Raw genomic sequence first — 19,808 nt, 5'->3', positions numbered from 1 at the left:
AGAACCTCTTTCTGATTTTAAGCACGCAGCCCTTCTTTCTCTGTTCTGTGTCTCACAAAGATCTCTTTTTACTGTTCATACTGTTTTCCTGAGTTACTACAGGTGTCTGTACCTCTAGGCCACTGTGGGTCTGCTCTTTTAAAGAAGTAGAATAGTGAATAGACAGCAGTTAACCATCTGTAGTTCAAGAGACAACAGAGAAAAATAAAACTCTGACTGGAATTTGTGGAAACATCCTCAATCATCCATGGTAGTTCGTGGCCAATTGAGTTTCTTGTCTAAAATAGAAACTGTATTGAGGGAAAAGTCTCTTTTCGTCATTTTCATAATTACATCATTTCATAATTAAGTGTTCAATGTGTTGTATTTATTATGTTTTTAATTCTGTGCAGTATTGAGAAGATGGAGTGAAAAGAAAGGTTTTAGCCGTGAAATTGTAACTACGTGTGGGTGACCTCGTTTGATTGCTGCAGTTTAAAAAAAAAAGGCAAACACTCTTTTAATTACTGCCAACATGACTACAGCAGCTAACTGGTTTCAAGGCTTTTATTTTCAAAGAAAGAAATATCCCTAAAACTCTTATCTGTTTAGGGCTAATGAAGGGTTTGACATTGTGTTTATGATTGGCAGAGCTATCTGGGCTCTGATGGGAGTCTGCGTCAGTCCTGCTGTTATGTTGCACAGCAGTTGGTTCAAGCTTTGCTGTTCAATGTCAGAAGTCAGGACAGTTTTAGTTGCTCTATTGCCGATTGCTGAAATAACAAAGTGATGGCTTCATACTTGAGGCTGCAGTGATTATCATAGTATTGCTGTCCTCTAACTATGAAGGCAAAGGCCTTCATAAAAGTCTTTTAAATTCTTTGCAGTCAGGGGTCAGGAAGGAATTTCCAACCACAACTTCTGTCTTTCCCGGAGGTTTACTGTGTGCCTCCTTGTGGGTTCCAGTTTTCAGTTAATACACGGTAACTTTGGTATTAGAGGAACATGTTTAAATCGTTAGACTAAAGAAGCACAAATCTGTATTCTGTGCAAGTGGGACATGCACAGCCTGCATTTAAAGGTATGACCTTATAGCTGGCTCTCCTTTAGGACTCAGCGAGACAGCTGAGTGCACAATATCACCTTTAAATACAGTGATATTGAAGTGCACGTACAGTATAGATCGAGAAGAACAGGTAAAGGTTTATTCTATGCTGAAAAGTAAAGACTACACATGTTGATGCTGTTACCTACTGTACTCAAACTTCTGTAGATAAAGAAACTAATCAAATTAAATTATTAAATAGAGACCTATAAAAATTCTCAGCAGTGATTGAATATAAACCAGCTTGAATCGTCATTTAATTTCAGCCAAATGCTTGCTGTCTTTCTCCACAGTCATGTCCTGTGCATGGCTTTTACAGGCATTGTGTGGCCACTTCAAATATGCTCACTGTACATGATTGCACAAAAATGACAATGTTGTTACAGGATGCATGGACATTCATACCACTCTCCTTGACTTTGAGGTTCCCTGTGCACATGCTGTCTGTCCATTTCAGTGTGATTGTAGGTTGGTGTGGTTGTCTGTAAGAAAACTTCTGCATTATGTCCTTGAACATCTAGGGGTTAGATCCAACCATTCCAGAGTGCTGATTCTATTCCCTGACAGCAAACATGGATCATAATGCAGAAGTTCTTTGGTGACTTTCAAACCCCCTGATGAGCCGATGAGAGACTGAGTTAATCTGATCTTTGGATTTCGTTGTATTTATTCAGGAAACATTAGGAAGGAGGCAAGCATCCCACAGAAATTAATTCCAGCTTCCTCTGAAAGCTGATTATAGGAGAACCTGTGAGGTTCCCTTCCAAACTGTCACGGCCAACATTCCTCCCCTAGAGGGCACTCCACTACTCCTGTCATTAGTTCCATGATTGTTGCTATGTTCCCCACGTGTACCCTGTTATGCCCACCGCTATTTAAGCTGAGCTGTAGGTTCTTCTGATGCCCCACTACCTCCACTTCCAGCCTTCAAAGTCATTTTCCTTGATGATCTGATTAGACTAAGCTCCAGGTCTTTATGGGCTTATATATTCCGTCTAATAACATTTTATAATAAAACTGTGCTTGTGTCTCTTGTAAATTGGATATGCCTACAAGACATAAGATGAACTTTAGAACCTAGTAAGATGTAATAATAGAAAGAATTATCACTGTATAAGCACAGCTTTATAGCGGGAGTAAAGTTCAGTATAAAACCATGTATGAGTGGAGTAAAAAGTACTCAAAAATAAATCCACAGGCTACAGCAAGTCGCTATATAAATTGTTTATTTAATGGTGGTATTCAATCAGGATCAGAACTCTGAAAAGACAATGTAATAAAACAGGACAATCATCTGTTGTGAAGACTCCAGGACATCAGTATGCCTGCAGAAATCACATCTACAGTAACTACAACCTGCATTGCTAGTGTAGTGTTTCTCTTCACTTGCTTCAACAGACATCACACAGACACAAATACCAGGAATTCAGTGCAAGAGATGATTTTTATTTTGAATGTAAGAACATAAGGAGGACCACAAATAAGAGGCGGCCATTCAGCTTATGGAAAGCTTCACAGTAACCAATTGCTGATTGTTGGGACACAAATTCCTAGAAGTTCTTTACATAGAGACAGGGTGTCTTTTCATTGTTATGACTGGAGCTCACAATTTAAATTCTTAACTTTGGGGACTGGGTGGTCTAAGACAAAGTATGGGGTAGGACTACTTTTTTTTCACAAATCACTGTCATTACAGAAAGAAAGTCCCATTCAAGCAGTTATTTGGGTAAATGGTTTTAGTGCTTTGATATCGTGCCAGGAGAATTTTTTGGAAAGTAATGGAATCCTTCTGAATTCCCAATACATGCCTGCTGTGAATTATAGGTATTTTTAAATGTGAATTGCATTCCAGCTAGCTCGGGCGCACGAATATCAGAAATATGAGACCCAGTGCCTTTTGTAAGCAAGCAAGAATATTGTAAAATGTCACAGAATTTCAATTCTTGAACGGGTTTTATTTTTCTTATTTCACTTAAACCTCATCCCCACGGGTGACTGCTTTGATTGACCATTTTTAAAACACAATTTTACTAAAGTCCTGAAGCAAGCTATTTTGAATATCTGTGTTTATGAAACTATTGAATTGCACAGACAAAGGCGATGTGACCTTGTCCTTACAGAGTACTGCTGTTAGAGTGAAGGATGCTGTAGCTGCAGCTGTGCAGAGACTCAGTTACACAGACTGGCTGTGAGTCAACAGCTCAGGCCACTGCCTGATTGGAAAAGGCAAAAGGTTTTGGGGAATTTACTAGCTTGCAAAAAATAACAGTTTTATTAAGGAAAGTGCTATATCTGCTGAGCAGGTGGCATCTAGTGGCTCTGTCAATGTGAAATACAGTACATTGAAATCTGTAGGTTATCTACAGGAAATGAAAATATGTCCTGAGTCCTCTTCCTCATTGAACATTCTGCTTTAAGTCTTTAAGTTTTTCTGCACTCTTATTACTCTTAAGTTGCAGCTACTTATTCTTTCAAGCACATAATACGAATACGTATCCGAATACGAATATGAATAAGAATAGTAGTAGTCCTGGCATTTGTATAACTCTGCCCTTCCTGTGTGTGGCAGGAGAGAGAGGAATGTTTATAACATCCTTAATGGAATTTAATCTGGAATGCACTCTATTTTGACTCTTCATCAGTGAGCAGAACTATAGTTTTTTCAGCCTCTCTGTTGGGATGTACCTATAACCAAGAACAGTAATTTTGAGGTCATAGGACTGGCAGAGGAGATGTACTTAACTTTCTTTTGGTCTGCCCTCACAGTGTGAGCACCAGCTACGCCACAGGCTCCAGTGTGATTCAACTTCACCAACTTCTGCATCAGTCTCTCCTTTCTTCTCTGGGGCAGGTTCACTCTGTTTGCGGTGGACAGCCGAGGGAGGCGATCTGAGTCAAGCTACGTCTCTGTGAGGACATCGTGCCCCATAGTGGACGACAACAAGGCTGAAGGTATGAGAGACATTACCTGCCCTCACCCCTCCCCCTACCACAACAAGGACCAGTGGTGCCCTTCTGAAGTCTTGCTACCAGCTTTACTGTGACAGACAGTGAAATTTCAATTTGTCGAGGGCAATTTGCCAAATTAGGATTTGAAGGAACATGTAAAGGTTTATTCGATGCTGACAAGAGAAGAATAGAAACACAATGTTTCGGTGGTGGAGCCTTCTTCAGGTGAAGTAACCTTTACTTGTTCCTTTGTAGCCTACAGTACGCATGCTGACGCAGCTACTGTACCTACTTGAAATAAGGCTTGTACCAAAATACTATAGGATGGGTCATTGACAGTAAAGCTGGTGCCTGGAAACCATGGCAGAGCTGTGCACAATGTGTTTATTTAGAGCCTGGAGCACAAACAGTTTATATAGTCTTTTTCAATATGATTTTGACTATGCAGGTCTGTAGATTCTGTCCAAGAATCTTAACCAATTTGTAAAAAGTTAATTGTAACAGTCATTTAAAAAATGCATATAACTTTTTTAAGGTCTCTGCATTGTAATAACGTTTTCACTCTATTCCTGAATAAATCTTTTTCCTTTAGTTGCGTTTTCTTATGGGACACTACAGGACATATTGTTGCAACTTTCTCATTTCAGTTTTTGTCTCTGTTTCCTCAGTGAATTTTTATTTTGGTCTGATCAGTGTGGGTATGTACCATAACGGAGTGCTTTGTGTTCTGTTTTCTGAAAAACACAAGACCAATCAAATGAGACAATGAAGAATTGCAAAGGAACAACAGCTTTGTTTAAGCTTAAACATTTGTGAAACTTATGTGTAAAAGAAAAATTTTATACTAAGGGAGGAAATTTTATACGAGGGTAAAAAGCTTTGAAAGTTTTTATATAATAAATACTGTAGTGAAACAAATGGAAGATCAATCTGAACTTTTACTTTACAAAAAACAACAGTTTTTGTATAAACAATACATCTATACTTAGCTATTCTCTGCTATATTTAATTAATTTATCTATGTATGCTTTGCTGTGATGTTCAAGAAGAACACTTACATACAAGAATGTCGATGAGTAGTCTCCAAAAATAAACAAGTTTAAAAATTGCCCTATAATCTCTCAGTAGGTCATGCTTGCTGAGGCAATGATTTCAGTGGCCTTAGCTGTTATGAAAAGATTGTCCACAAACATACAACAACTAAATAAGACAATTATATCATTTACAGTACTGAGGAAAAGCAGTATCTGTCAAAAACAGATATGCAAAAAACTGTGCTTCATTTTATGTGACAAATTTTACTGACCTATTTACCTTAGGTAGATTGATGGGGGGAATTGTTAGAATCTAATGTCATTTGTTTTGATAATGTGGTTGCACAGGCTCGATAATGAAATAGTGTAACAGACACCATAACTGTGTCCTTAATGTTAAAAGGATTTTGAAATAATAACAAATGTGCATGTCAGTGGATCTTGAAACCTGCATGTCCCACCCTCATTTTGAAACCTGAAGCTCTGCATTTAAAAGTAATGTACGGACTCTCAAATTATTTCAGGGTGTCCTGATTTGTTGCTGTATGCTGCAACCCTGAAAGGTTATCTGTTAAAGGATTGTTGGTTTTGTGGGAATAACGCTGATTCTGATTGTGAACTGAGAAAATGTATGATCAAGCAACTGGGTTGAATGGGAAAGGAGGAAAGAGATGCTGGGATGCCAAGTATTCCTGAGATTTCCTGGGCCAGTTCATGAAACAGCAATGAAACCATGAAATAAGGTGACCACTTGATAATCCCTGTAAAATGCCCGACTCATTTACTTGGAGCCAGCATTGCAGTCTGAGACCGCACACTGGTGTGCCAGGGAGGCCACAAAAAAGCTTGACCCCAGAGTCTAACTCTACTTTATCAAGGCATTACTTTGGGCCAAAGTAGGGAACTTGTAGGAAAAAAATGCTCAGAGAGTGCATTTAACTGTGAATAAATGTCTTGGCTTGTCTGCCCTGTAGCTCAAAAGCCAAGTATTATACAAGCACAAGCTGAAAATAAATTTCTTTCGTGTATCCGATCATAATTTTGGCTTTTGCTTTCAGTGAGGACGCAACATTTACAATATTTTAATTAGAAACCCATTCACAGTGTTTTATTGGGCATTGAAAAGTCATACTGTACATCTCGAGAATATTCTGATTTGAGATGAGGTCGCAGCTGTAGATTCAATGTCTAATTATGAGATTTACAGCTGCAAGTTAGGTCCAAAATCTACCTTCAGAAATCGTTATGCCTTGCAATGATGGTCTGAACTTAGTGTTAGCAAAACTAAGTCTCATTAGTATTGCTATTTCTACAAAGCAATACTATCTGTTAGCGCAAAAGAGCCAACAGAGCTTCTCTTCATGTAGAGGAGAGAGACTGATGCTCTGCTCTTTGGTGCTTGCTTCACAGAGATTGCCGACAAAGTGTACAACCTTTACAATGGCTACACCAGTGGGAAGGAGCAGCAGACTGCCTATAACACCTTGATGGAGATCTCCCCCTCTATGCTGTACCGGGTCCAGTATCATTACAACTCCCACTATGAGAAATTTGGGGACTTCGTCTGGCGCAGTGAAGATGAGCTGGGGCCCAGGTAATGTCTACATCACAAACCCTCCTGGTCTTTAAAGAGAAGGATCCCCTGCTGTTATGAAATACTGTATATACTGTGCAAAACAGTGCTTAAGCTGAGTTTAAATCAAACAAGTTCAATTTCCATGTTTTTTTTTTCGTGTTAGCATTTATTTTATTTAAAAGAAAGTCCTTGGTATTTTAAGATATGCAAGAGGACACAAACCTTAACAGTCCAAAAGTCATAGCATGAGTGTCAAAAAGAGATTATGGTTTGATGATGTAATCCAGGAAAATGGCTTGTCATCTCAAGTAGAATCGTTTTGCTTTCTCTGCATCTGATTTCTTTGAGTCTTAAGCAATATCACAACATTTTTTGCATCATTGTCTCTTGTCTTAAAGACTTCTGAACAGTTTCTACTTGAGACTGCTAATGATGAGGATATTAGTAGCTCTCTTCACCCAAAAAAAGTACCCATTTTCTGTGCTTAGAGGTTCATTCATCCCTAGTTTAAGAAAGTTTATCAAAATACTTAATTCCTTAATTATGTCCTAATAAAAATATTATCTTTGAGATCATGGGTCAAACATTGATAATCAGGCTCCTTAATCCAGCATCTGTGGTCACTTGTGTGGTTAACAGCAATAAAAGTTGGGTCATGGTGTACTGCTCTGTTGTGCTCGATTACAAAAACAATTTATAAAATCTGGGAAGTGCTTTGGCATGTGTCTTCCCAGTGATATCATGCTGTTTTTTTCCAGTCAGAGACAAAAGCTATAACAAGAGAATAATATATATTTTTTTAATTATTCTTCAGGGAGGTGCCAGATCATATGATCCCAATAGTAAAAGCAATGAAAGATATATTGAATAAATGGACAGCCTCCTTTGAGAGAAATTAAAGTGCTGTCAGAATATTAATCATGGAGATGTAATACATAGCACTGATAGATGTGTTGTAGCACTCTGAGTGCAACTGTTTCAACTGTAGTGGACAGTACCAGAAACTGTACTTTGGTTAACACACTGAGACGATTGAGGAGTCAAGTTTTTTTTTAAATCGAGACTTAAAATATAATTTGAATATACAACCAAAGGTTTAAATGCTGTAAATGCTTTACAATTTGCCCACCTCTAACTTCCTGAAATTATTTTACCCACCTCACCACACATGTCCTACAATGTATCAACCTGACCATTTGATGTGTTACATCTTGTTCTCAATGGAATTCAAAAATGAGTGCTGATGCACAGATGTATCTGATGCTGGCCCAGATACACGTGGTAAATGTTTAGTCGGCATCTTTCTGATGTGATGAAAAGAGGCTGTTAGTATACAGTGCACAAAGCCTTCACTGTTATTACCTGGAAGCACTAACCTTGTTTAACAATACAGGTTGGATCAGACCACAATAGTTTGGCTTGCATTGAGTCCTGGCTATTTAAGAGCTGAGACTTAAGTGCTCTTGGCTTTGTTTGGGACAATGAATTGGCAGGGGCTGTTGTTACCGTACGGAAATGGAAACTTAGATCTCTTAGCTTAAAAGAAAATAAAAATAAAAAGAATTGTCACCACCCTCTTTGAAATGCTGTAATTACATGTCTGAAATAGGATCTTATCACAAAGACCTTTATGTGTAAACCATTCTTAAAGCGAATGAAATACTGTCTTCAGAACTAAGGCTTGAACCTTCCTTATACTAAGAGTAAGACAATGCCCCCTTTGGGAACTTGAGTTGAGTTTTACTTCAGTAAAGCATAATGAAATCTAAAGTTATAGGAAACCGTCGCTGCCAGTGTTTTGACTAGTGTTTGTCATAAAAAATACAGGCTGGGGTACACAGTGTTCCTTTAGATCAATGTGAACAATTGCCAATATCCAGGTGAAAAAAGAGCCAGCCAAAACACATATGAAATGTCAGTTTTGTGAGTTGCACTGTGTTGTTGATGAGAAAACAGATGTGAAAATCTGTTTGTTTAATTCCTCACCGCTCGCTTCTCATCATGCTTTTGACAATCTTTTTGGGTGGGGGCTTCAAGTGATTTTTCACTAAACACCAGTGTGAATGTTTAGAAATTTAAATAACAACCTGGGGACCTGTTACAAAGGTTTGAAAAGTGTGTCCATCGGGTTCAATTGATTACTTAGTCAAGAAAAACAAAATTGTAAGGAGGTATTATTAAACGCTGTTCAAAGGTCTTATGTTCACGCTGATAGAAATCAAATACTGTATGTGTTTGTCCCAATCTGTACCTACTGTACTTCCATTGCAAGCTTATTTAGTAGATTTTGGGTGAAGCAGATTCTACCTGAAAGTGAAATGTAACTGAAGTAAGATCAATATTCTTTCCTTCAAATGTGAGTGGTTTCCATTTGTACGTTAGTGTGTACTACCTATTTTTTTGACTCCCCAAATATTAGCTGCCTTTAACCAAATAGATCTTGCAGTGGCAGGTAATACATAGCTGACATGAGCAAGGTGAGACAGAGATCTATCTTTTCATAGGTTTTGTGGACAGAGAAATCAAACTCTCAATCCCGGATGGAACTGGTGGACCCTATAGTCCACCCTCCCACATACTGTATACTGTATACTGTATACTGTATACCCTCCTACACACCAATGCACTAACACAACTGTGCTTGCTACACCTTTCTCATGTTCTTACGGCTCACAGAGAGGACTCCTGATAAATACTTTGGTCAGTGAGTGTACTGTGGCAATGAAACACTGCAGAGATTATTACTAGTTGCAATTCAATTGACATTTTATGAACTAATCGGATCTTCTTTGGTGATAGCTACACAATAGAGAGTTCTGCAAATAAATAGGGCTTTTCAAATTACACACAGCGGCATGAATCAAATTAACCACACCGATTGAGGAGACAAGATTGTGCTTTATGTTTCATCCTGCCACCTCGTTTAACACTACTGTTTAGATGTTGCTGTGCAATTGTAAGATTAATAGCTCGCTGTGTTGTTTAGACATTAACCTCAAGTGGAAGGCTATTTGCTTTCTCGACTCAGTGGAGGCGTCCTTTTTCACTATTATGAAAGACCTGGGAATTAATCTTATCACCTCCAGCATAAATTTCCAACCCTTAGATGAAAGCAGCGAAGGGAATAATTTAGTATAAACGATACCAGATTAATTTTATCTGGGGGCCAAAAATAAGAGCTTACAACTTGGGTGGAAAATCTATGAACCTTAACCCAGTAATAATTTGCTTCTTACTTTTTTGGCTCTCAGCTCAACTGTAAATCACTTCATTGGTCATTAGCCCATAACGTACAACCCATTGTCCACCAAGAAGCATTAGAAATATATACTATAAACTCTGTATTTGTGATGTGAGAAGCAGGTATTTACAACTCTCGGTGAATGTAAATACATACTTCAGAAATGTAATGTCTCAAACAGTAGAGCTCGCTGTTTGTTGGCTTTGAACTGGCTTGTTTGTAGAGGGAATGAGAAAAGTGTAAATAACTAAAGGTTCATCCACATCCCCTGTGAGTAAAGTGGCATTATGCCGTTTCATCTTTATTATCTCCTTGCTTATGTTTCTGAACTTTAGCCAAAGCCTCAGTATTTGAGCTGTCTACAATAGAAGATGACAGAAAATTATTGCTGTTTATTTGGCTATTGAATCACGTTTGAAGCCTTAAGGACCGATCTATTAGGATCTACAATAATTGTTTTGTAAAAAGTCTCATCAACAAGCTGTACAATATGGTGATAATGCTACTGAATGCCATTCACCTTGGTAATTTAAAGAGAGCCACTGAATTCTCAAGTACAGCTGTAGATGATGGATTATATGGAATGTCTGCTCCATTAAAGGCCAATGAAAAGGTAATTTAACTCCTTCTTAATCTCTTTAAACTCCCTTATTTCAGGAGTTCTATTTATTCTTTAGTGTTACAGTGGGAATGTTTCTGAAGATTTGACTGCTAATCATTTTCAGGTAGTGCACTATAGCATCAGGATGTACAGATATAGTACATCATATTCTTCCCTATTTCACACTGACAGTCCAATTCATTTTTCTTGACACATTCAGAAACCCGCTTTAATCCTGGTATTTCCATGTATGTTTTTGTGATTATTTTTTTCTATTTTCTTGCTCCTCATTTTGGCATTACGTTTTCTGTAACATTTATCGCCCCTTTAAAACACGAGAGCCAAACCACATTTGTCATTTGATATGAACAACTTGACCTACAGACCTCATGCTGGCAAAGGTACAGTGTGCACACAAGCCCTAACTGTTCTGTGTGTGTAAATTTTACGACTGAAGTCAAATGTGCGAATTATTCTATATAATTAGGATTATGTGCAAATTAAAGGTTAGACATCTTTTTAAGGCACAATCCAAAGGCCTTGTGGTGTTGTGGCAAGAACAGAGGTCAAAGATACAGGAAACATAGTCCTTCCAGTTCCAGCCACTCAACATATTGCTTGACCCATTCAAGGTCACATGACATTGTTTCTTCGCCTCACCCACTCGTAAAACTGAGAAACACGATAGACTGTTTCACTCAATTTCCTCTGGGCAGCTCAGCTGTCTCTGCTTTCATGAGCAAGAAATATTGGGCCACTATTGTGAAATAGTTCAGATGCAGTGCGAGCGTTTTTTAATCCTTGTGCCTTGTTACTTGGACATTTCACCTCTGTTAGTAAACTGATTACTTTTGTTAGCGTTTTACTTAATGATTTAAATGTGTGAGTGAAATGTGTGTTGCACGTGAATTCTGTTAACCTCAGGGTTTTGCAATGTAATGCAACAACAGTATGCTTTCAATGACATTGATAAACATAGTTGCAGCCCACAAAAAATAGGTAATGATTGTTCTATAGCTGACATAAAACCTGTGTAGTTCTGTGTGAAGTTAAATCACAGCAGTAAAATATGTTGAGATCTGAACTGTGATACTAATCTATATTTAAATGAGTTTAGAGGGGGGTTCATTTTCATTTTCTGATTTTATTAGAATACAAAAAATGATGTCTTAAATGCTATTTACTGTACCTGTGTTTCAAAATAGGAAATGCAGCAGTCAGTGTCAGTACATACTGTAACACAGTTCACTGGGAAAACTAAACTTCATACACCATCACCCTGAACAATTCTCATCGACGAAAAGGACATGGGACCTGAGAATTGTTTCTGTGTCATTTTTTAATACTGATAATTTAAAGATTTGGATATTATGAGATACCTTTGAAATGAACTGCATTAATCTGGATATTTCAGAACATCCCACTTTTGTCATCATGTGCTTTGAACATGGTTACTCAAAGATGCAATGTGGTTATAAATGAGTCACCCTAACTGGATAAACCTTCTCGGTTTCACCATAATTTCTGGATATTTTTATTAAGCTGGCATTTTCTTTTTTGGATCTTTCTATATGTTGCTTCAGCAGTTTTCAAAATATCCCTGCATTTTTGCCAGGCTTTTAGAGCAGATTACACATTGTCCTTGTACTTCAGCTATAATTTGATTGTTTAAATCTAGTGTCATTATGGTGTCTCACAGAAAGAACCTTCAAAGTGTAACAGAGCTCAGTGACAATTACCTTGTTCAGAAAGAGATGTCGGCCGCTTTGAAAACCTAGACAGTGTAGAATTTCTCCAGGACAGGAGAGCTGGTCTTTTGATGTAGCAAGAGTTTGTTGTCTTGGGAGTGGTGCTGTGTGGGCTCTGAGTCCATGAGTGACCCTAATTGAATTCTGATAGGGTCAGCGCAGTGCTGCATGCATCAGGTTAGCTAACCATGAAGCACTTACAGTACAATATCTCACTCTCCATCATGTTTCTTTGTCCTGAGAAGCTCAAAATGATCTTGAGCAAAAAGATCCACTAGCCTGACCCCTGCCCTCCTGACATCTGATCTGGCATAAGGACAACGACTGTCTCCTTGTCACTAACACATCGCAGCACTGGTCACCAATGGGTATAGTGAGACATGGATGAATATGCTAAATAAATGTGGATAACAATTATTGTTAGCATGAGAACTACAAGTGTAAGAATATGAGACTATGGTCCCATGTAGCAAAGTTCCCAAAGCATTGGTGGACAGTTCGCAAAATACAATCAGGTTTACTGTACATGTGGGCAAACAGATTTCACAGAAGAGCTGGAAGGGTAGTAGTTAATGCAGTAAAGGAACACCAACATTGTCAACAGCTTTAGTTGGCAGGCGTGCAATAGGGTCACACCCATTTGACAGCTAAGCCAAAACTGGCTAGGTGCTGCAGTAACAGCTGTACGCGAGAAAGAATGTCTGAGAGGGACTGACTCAGAAGGAGCTAATTGTCCTGGCGGTTGATAACTCGCACACCTACGAATTGCAACAGAGCTAGGACCACACTCTAAAAAATTCCTTAGTGCCAGTGACAGGTTTAACGAGAGAACAAAGAACACAGTAACCTTTCTAATGAGTACAAAAGCAAAGGTAATGCCTGAGTTGTTTTAATATGTGATCCTTTATAATAGATGGACACCGTTTAGCCAGTGATAGCTCTCATAGCATGAATGACTCTGCAGATGGACAATGTGGAATCTACTGTAAGTGTCCACAGATATGGGGTGAGCAGATGCAATTTCAGCATTGGTCACAATGAGCCATCTCATTTGGGGACCATTTGTAATGAAAGAAGGGTCATAGGTCCCAGCCAGGAGTATTTGAACCTCCTTGGTTATTGGAGTCTATTGTATAAAGTGGTCCCCTCAGGGGAGATGTTGTTGAATTGTAGGTACTGTAGCAGCCCTCTTAGACTGTGAGGAGTGCCTATTTGTCCAAACACTGTATGAACTGGCTCTGCGGGAAGGGGGATCCAGGGGCGACTAGAAACAGATGTCATTCCCTAAAGGTTTCTGGGTAGTACAGCAATGACACTAAGCACCATCGAGTCTCCTCATACCACCCAGTTACAATATTTAGAAGCCTTTTGACTTTTCTGAGCCTCTCAGCTGCACAATATATGCAGAAATTTCACCTCAAAAGAGAAACAATCATCAACATCTGCCAACAGCTTTGTGTTGATCTGAAAGGAGACATGTGGAGACCAGATTATTTGCCTGTAGCATTAAGTGTCTCCGCTGTACTAAAAGTTCATGCCACTACCTCATTCCAGCATATTGTGGCTTATACTGCAGGCACGACCCAGTCCAGTCCTGTGTATCAAAATGCAACTGCAGATTTAGTAAAGTTGACAGGAGGATTCGTTCATTTCCTTTTCTCTCACAAAAAGCATGGTTTTCTTTTAAAAAGAAAAGCTCTGTATTGGTTCTTTTTATAGTGACTTGGCGCCATCAATTGCACATGTAGCTATGCACACCAGCAAGAGAATAGGCACCTCTACATAAATTGCAAACTGACCTATTGTATAAAAATACAGATAATGTGTGCCGCCAGCAACCGCACCAAAAAGGTTTCTTCAAACCGACTGTTTTTTTTTCTTAAAATTAATTCTTTTCCATTTCTTCAGTCTTGAAATTCCCTCTGTTCACTGATATGAATACCCATGAGATACGACAGTGAATTTTGAGTCACTGTGTTTTTCTATTGACGTTGCAATTTGTTTTAATGTTCTGTTTTCCCACACACAACACTCGATATAATGAGCAGTTGCAGTAGTTTGTTAGTATTCTGATTTTAGCAGTAGCAATAACATGTGACCACATTATTGCTAAGCAGGGCGTGAAATGTGTGTTTCTGCACAGACACTGTGGAAACCTCACAGTGGAGCAATGAAGTTTGACGCACATATACTGTAGATGTTCTCCGGTAGACTGAAGTGATTTTAGTGCCCTCTGAGATGTATTGTACTGTAAGTGGAAACTCATTCCCCATGCCCCCCCATGTACAGCACATGTTTATTAAACTGCTCAGTGCCCATTTATTGATTCTCTTAATAATAGCAGTCATTAATATGTGCCACCTAATATCACAAGTATCTGTAAATACCGTTCATTAGAAACTCTTGCATCTATTTGTTACAATGAAAGCATCGCAACAGATGGATTCAAAATCCATGTCAATTGACATGAGAAGCTGTTGATCAGGGTGTGTTATTGCTGAGTATGGCCACTTGCCAGGGCTGCTTGCATGAGACATCAAGCAAAGCCCACCTAGAGAGAGGGGAATAACCCACATGGACCCTGGTAATCACACACTACCGAGGAAGTCATTCTAAATTAAAAATTGTTGGAAACAGTCTTTTTTAATCAAAGTTTGTGGAATATGATTTCAGCTCCCAGAATAGTTTGCTCTCAAATTGCAAATAAATACTGAAGAGTGTGATCATTTCTAACTTGCTATACTGACACATTTAATAAAATTGGAGAAAGTGCTATATGTATCTATATTTAACTCTGACTTTCTCAGCAATGAAAGATGAAACTCTAGTGTCATTTTTCATTCATACATTTACATTAATTAATATTAATATGAATGCATGTTATTCTCAGATCCTTTAAAAAAAATACATGTTTTGGTTGTATTGGCAAAAATAATTCTTTACCAGTTTCCTGGAAATCTGATTTCCAGAATGACCAGCCATTTAACAAAGGATGACCCAGGGAGTACCAGCTATAAGTACGGTAGGTGGAAGTGGGAGATATTAGCGTTTGACCCCTTCCCAAACTGTTGTGTAAAACTCCATTTCAGCAGTTCAATCAAATCCAAATGAAGGCGGAGAGAAGGCATGACTACAATATCAAGTTTTATTGGGGTAGTTTGCATGAGTAAGGAGAAGGAAAAAGAAATTAAAACAACGCCATAACAGTGATGCATACTTCTTAAGATACGAAACTAAAGAGAGAATATGAACAAGCATACACCAAGCAGATCGGATGTACGAGGGAGAAAGGAAGGTCTACAGGAAGAAAACTGGTAAAAGTCTTTAAAGTGTACTGGGCTCAGATCTGATGTGAAATCCATTACTTCAGAGCACTTAATGATTAAACAAAGTGACCTCCTCAATGAGCAGTGAAGAACACCAATTGAAGGAATGGCCAGAAAGTTTATAGTGCCAATGCTGGCTTTGTGGAAGTGGGCTAATAACCAGAGGCAAGCCCACACGCTCTCAGTTTGTTGAAGAGTATTCTGTAGGTCAGAAGGAATAGCTCTCCATGAGTGTAATTGGTAGTAGAAATAGGGAGGTTTGAAGGACCGTTTGAGTAGACTGAATTCGAGTGATGAATGAAAGGAAGGTTTGAGGTGTGAAATTCTGGACAAGTAGTCTGCGAAGCTGCCCTGGTCTTTGGAGAAGGATCAGGAAACCTTCATCAGCTCAACAACAGGCAGGTTGCTGTTCGAGACAGTATACATCTGGAATGCTATACAGCCAGAATTAACAAATTGCATTCAATCCCTATACAGGCCATGGAGCACTTCTGCTAAAGACATACTGTTGCTACACTAATGTGTGAATCACTCGGACTTTCCCTCCCTCCCTTGTGTTTTTGATTCAGTTAACAGTTAGACTGGTTATGATGTAGAGACAAGTATTATAAATGCATATTTTCAGCTTTGTTTTTGCCTTTATTAAATTATTTATTATAAGCATCGGCCAAGTTGTAAATGATTCAAACATCTTTAACTGCTCTTCATGCTTTTTTGTTCTTGTTGATTCTTGTTGCATTCTTTTTTTAAATAGAAATCCTAAGAGTTAAAAAAAAATGGAATCCAGGTCAATATGACAGTGCAGAGATTTAATGGAATAAGCGAGGTTGTGGAGATAAGAGTCCGCGAATCCCAAGGAACGTAACACACAGAACATGGTTTAAGTGACTGCGGAGGTTTAAATAAATAAGAGTGGAAGGAAACAGTTAGAATAATCTTAAAACAACCAAGCCTGGCCTGTGGCAAGAAAGCATAAAAGGTTAGAATCAGAGAGGCTCTCTAGAGCACCAAAGAGGGGAAACTACTGTACTTGAGATTTCTCCATTCTTACGATGATTATTAGAAGGCTGATCTTGAGGTGAGCGAAAGGCAGAATGAAAAAGGAGTAAGGGAAACAAGCCTCAGTGGTCAAGAACTGTCCTGTAATATTGTCTTGTCTCGTTCAAGCAGCAGAAGGATTATTAGAAACCTTTAACAACACTTACCTCTTAGTGCATAGTATGTCTTGCAACACCTCTGTTACAAGCTAGTAAGCAAGAAGCATAATGCATAGGTGGTGGAAGTCAGTGAAATTAGTTTTTTTCTGAACAATTACTTATAATCCCACAAGCAAAAAGCCCTGCTTTCTTAATTTTTTTTTCTTATTCTACTTTTGTTCATGAAATGAATTGAAATGCTTTTTCAGAGGGAAGGCTTTGCTGATGATCATTATGAAGCATTGCGTACGAGTCACCGTATGGAACGTTAAGCACACGTAAGAAACCATACTGGACATTCTGATGCTTTACACACAGAAGATTCTGTTTTGTAAAAAATCTGTTTGGCCAAAAGATATAATCAGCTCGCATAATAACTGTGGAAGCCATGATGTCAAACCTGCAGAAATAAATCGTCCGTAACCTGGGAAAGGTAACACCATGTTGGAAATGGTGAGTTTGCATTTCTCGTAACCTCTCCAGCCTGATTCCTTTCACTGATATGTCTTTGACCTTGAGTGCAGGAGCCATGGCATTAGAGTAGCTACTGTACAGTATTTCCACAGCGCCATCAACTCCCTGCATTTCTTAGAAAGATTTTCTTTGAATTCAAAGGCACATTAGTGCTGCTGTGCTGCAAGATGGTATCTAGTGCATTTAATGTTGTTACAAAGCCATTGACTTTATTTGACCTCTGTGTCACTGTGCTAAACTGCTCTTTTGTTTTGTTTTTTTATCATGACTGCCTTATACTGTTCAGTGTTCTTCCATTAGATCAAACAGGCTTTTCCTGTTACTATTTAAACCAGATTGATATAATTTATTAATTATCATGACTGGCCCAGATCGAATGCCTGTTACCACTCACCCTCCAAAAAAAGCTGTTGTCTTTATTCTTGTCTTTCTTTTTTTATTATGAATTGAACTTCCCTTCCTAGGCTAACATTTTGCCAACGAAATCCCATGAGGAGAAGACCTGGCTCAGCCTCATTTTTGCTCTGTAGGTTTCTTCAACTGAAAAAAGGGGATTTTCAAATTGAATTTGCAATTTGTTTTGTGAGTTTGATTACCCATTCCAGTTGTTGTTGTTTTAATCTGTACTTTAACTTTAGTGAGAAAATATATAGTATACAGTATACCACACTTTCTAATCACCATAGGATCATTGGTCAGCACTGTACTGTATATCAAAAGGTTGGAGGACAACAACAATTGTTTTCTACTAGAAGACAGACTGAGCTGCAACCAGGCATCTTTTTGCGTTGGCTCTTAGAGTTAAATGATAGAGTGAGATTTAAATAAATGTTACCGGTACTGGGTTTTGAATGGCAGATTTAGATTGTAAATAGATTTGCCACTAATGATTTTAAGGACAAACAAAATGATTAACGTTGTACTAAGCACATAGAGGTAGTGATTGTGATAAACAGGATGTGCACAAACTAACAGAACACAAAGAAATGGAAACTGAAATCAAGGGGGTGGACCCGTGGTATTGAAAAAGAGCAATTCAGGCATATTTTCTGATACTGCCACCTTATATCTTATTGCCAAACCCATCTGCTGTGCTCCAGAGCAAGGGAAAATCAGACTCCAAGTCAACAAAATGATGTTGTCTCCCTGGAATCAAGGTAGCTAATATCATCCAAAAAATAATTAAAAGTCTGCACCTTATTGTCTAGAGTGTGAGGTTAGATCATGCAAGAAATTACAAAGTACCACTTCAAATTTCTAGAGGTACACAACTGTACATCAAAAAATATATTCAGACATAGAAACATAAAACAGATTAACCTAGATGAAAAATAATATGCTTTCTTCATGTATTTTTACGTGACCAGATGAAGAAAGCATAGTGGTAGGATTATCATACAGATCACCATCACTCTGATGCAAATTATAATATAGTCTTAACTAATAAAATCAAGAATGGATGTAAAAAGGAAGAAATGGTTATCATGGGAGATTTTTATTTTGCTCATTTATATTGGGGGAGGGTGGGGGAAACAATCAGTGATGCCACATACGTACTAACTCTAAAATGTTACACTTGATTTATATCCGTTCATTTACTACCTTGCCAGGTCACATACTAGAACAGAGACTCCCAAAACTGGTCCACTTGGTGTTTTATGTGCTTTAGAACACCCACTAGGGATGCTGCTGGGAACACAGAGAGGACAACATGTAGCGGAGCTAGTTTGGGCACGGTGACATCATCTCCCTCCCTGCTCCCTCTCCTTTAGCTCATTCTGCTGGTTCCATGTTACGTTACGCTAGAGACCCGGGTTTGTGCCCCAGGTGTTGTGGGACGAACCGACAGGGTGGAGCTGCGAGGGCACGAGCCCATGGGGAACTGCGATGGTCACATTGGTGCCGTGACCCGGACGGGAGTGTCCTTCGTCGAGGCGAAGTCAGCAGGGGAGGGTGTAGCGGAGCTAGTTTGGACACGTTGACGTCATCGTCCTCCCTGCTCGTAGCAGGGACCTCAGCCGCCTGGGCTGAGGGAGGTCTCCTTTAGCTCATTCGGCTGGTTCCCTGTTGCGTTATGCCGGAGACCCGGGTCCGTGCCCCAGGTGTTGCGGGATGAACCAGCAGGGTGGAGCGGCGAGGGCACGAGCCGGCAGAACCATGACAGCCACAAACAGCAAAGGAATGAAAGGGAGGAGAATGTTATCACTATGTTTTCAGTAAAGGTTATGCCTCATTATTTCTGCACCACTAATTACGCAACACACAGGTGCCACAGTTACATAATACAACCCCTCATTGACCTAACGATAGGATTTATTTTATTGGAAATCAGAACTAGGAAACCCTGTCCTAGAGAGAATGCTTGTCTTGTGTTGATCTTGTGGTTTAAAATAATCAACACAGAGCAGTACTGTATTTCCCACACCCAAAGGGTCTTCTGATTTTTATTCTATCATTAAGTAACTTGGTCAAACACTTAAACTAGTTACTTTTATTGAACAGATTTAGTTCTTAAATTGTTGGAAAACAGCTTGAACCCTGTGCCAGTTGCCAGCTTTCAAAACCCTTTCCTGTCTATG

General features: G+C 38.9%; 1 protein-coding gene across 1 annotated transcript in view; it reads left to right on the top strand.

Moving 5' to 3' along the window:
• LOC148816085 (astrotactin-2-like) overlaps window positions 1–19,211 on the top strand; it is a 203,373-nt gene extending 184,162 nt beyond the window's left edge. Inside the window, exons 10-12 of the mRNA XM_088904656.1 lie at window positions 3,936–4,036; window positions 6,478–6,661; window positions 19,079–19,211. Of these exons, the coding sequence (XP_088760782.1) occupies window positions 3,936–4,036; window positions 6,478–6,661; window positions 19,079–19,211 (418 nt within the window). The remainder of the gene's footprint in view (window positions 1–3,935; window positions 4,037–6,477; window positions 6,662–19,078) is intronic.
• The last annotated feature ends 597 nt before the right edge of the window (window positions 19,212–19,808 follow it).

This window comes from Atractosteus spatula, chromosome 23, assembly GCF_055471065.1.
Source record: "Atractosteus spatula isolate fAtrSpa1 chromosome 23, fAtrSpa1.hap1, whole genome shotgun sequence".
Classification (NCBI taxonomy): Eukaryota; Metazoa; Chordata; class Actinopteri; order Semionotiformes; family Lepisosteidae; genus Atractosteus; species Atractosteus spatula.
Note: the sequence above shows the minus strand (reverse complement) of the source record. Positions and strands in the feature narration are given on the sequence as shown.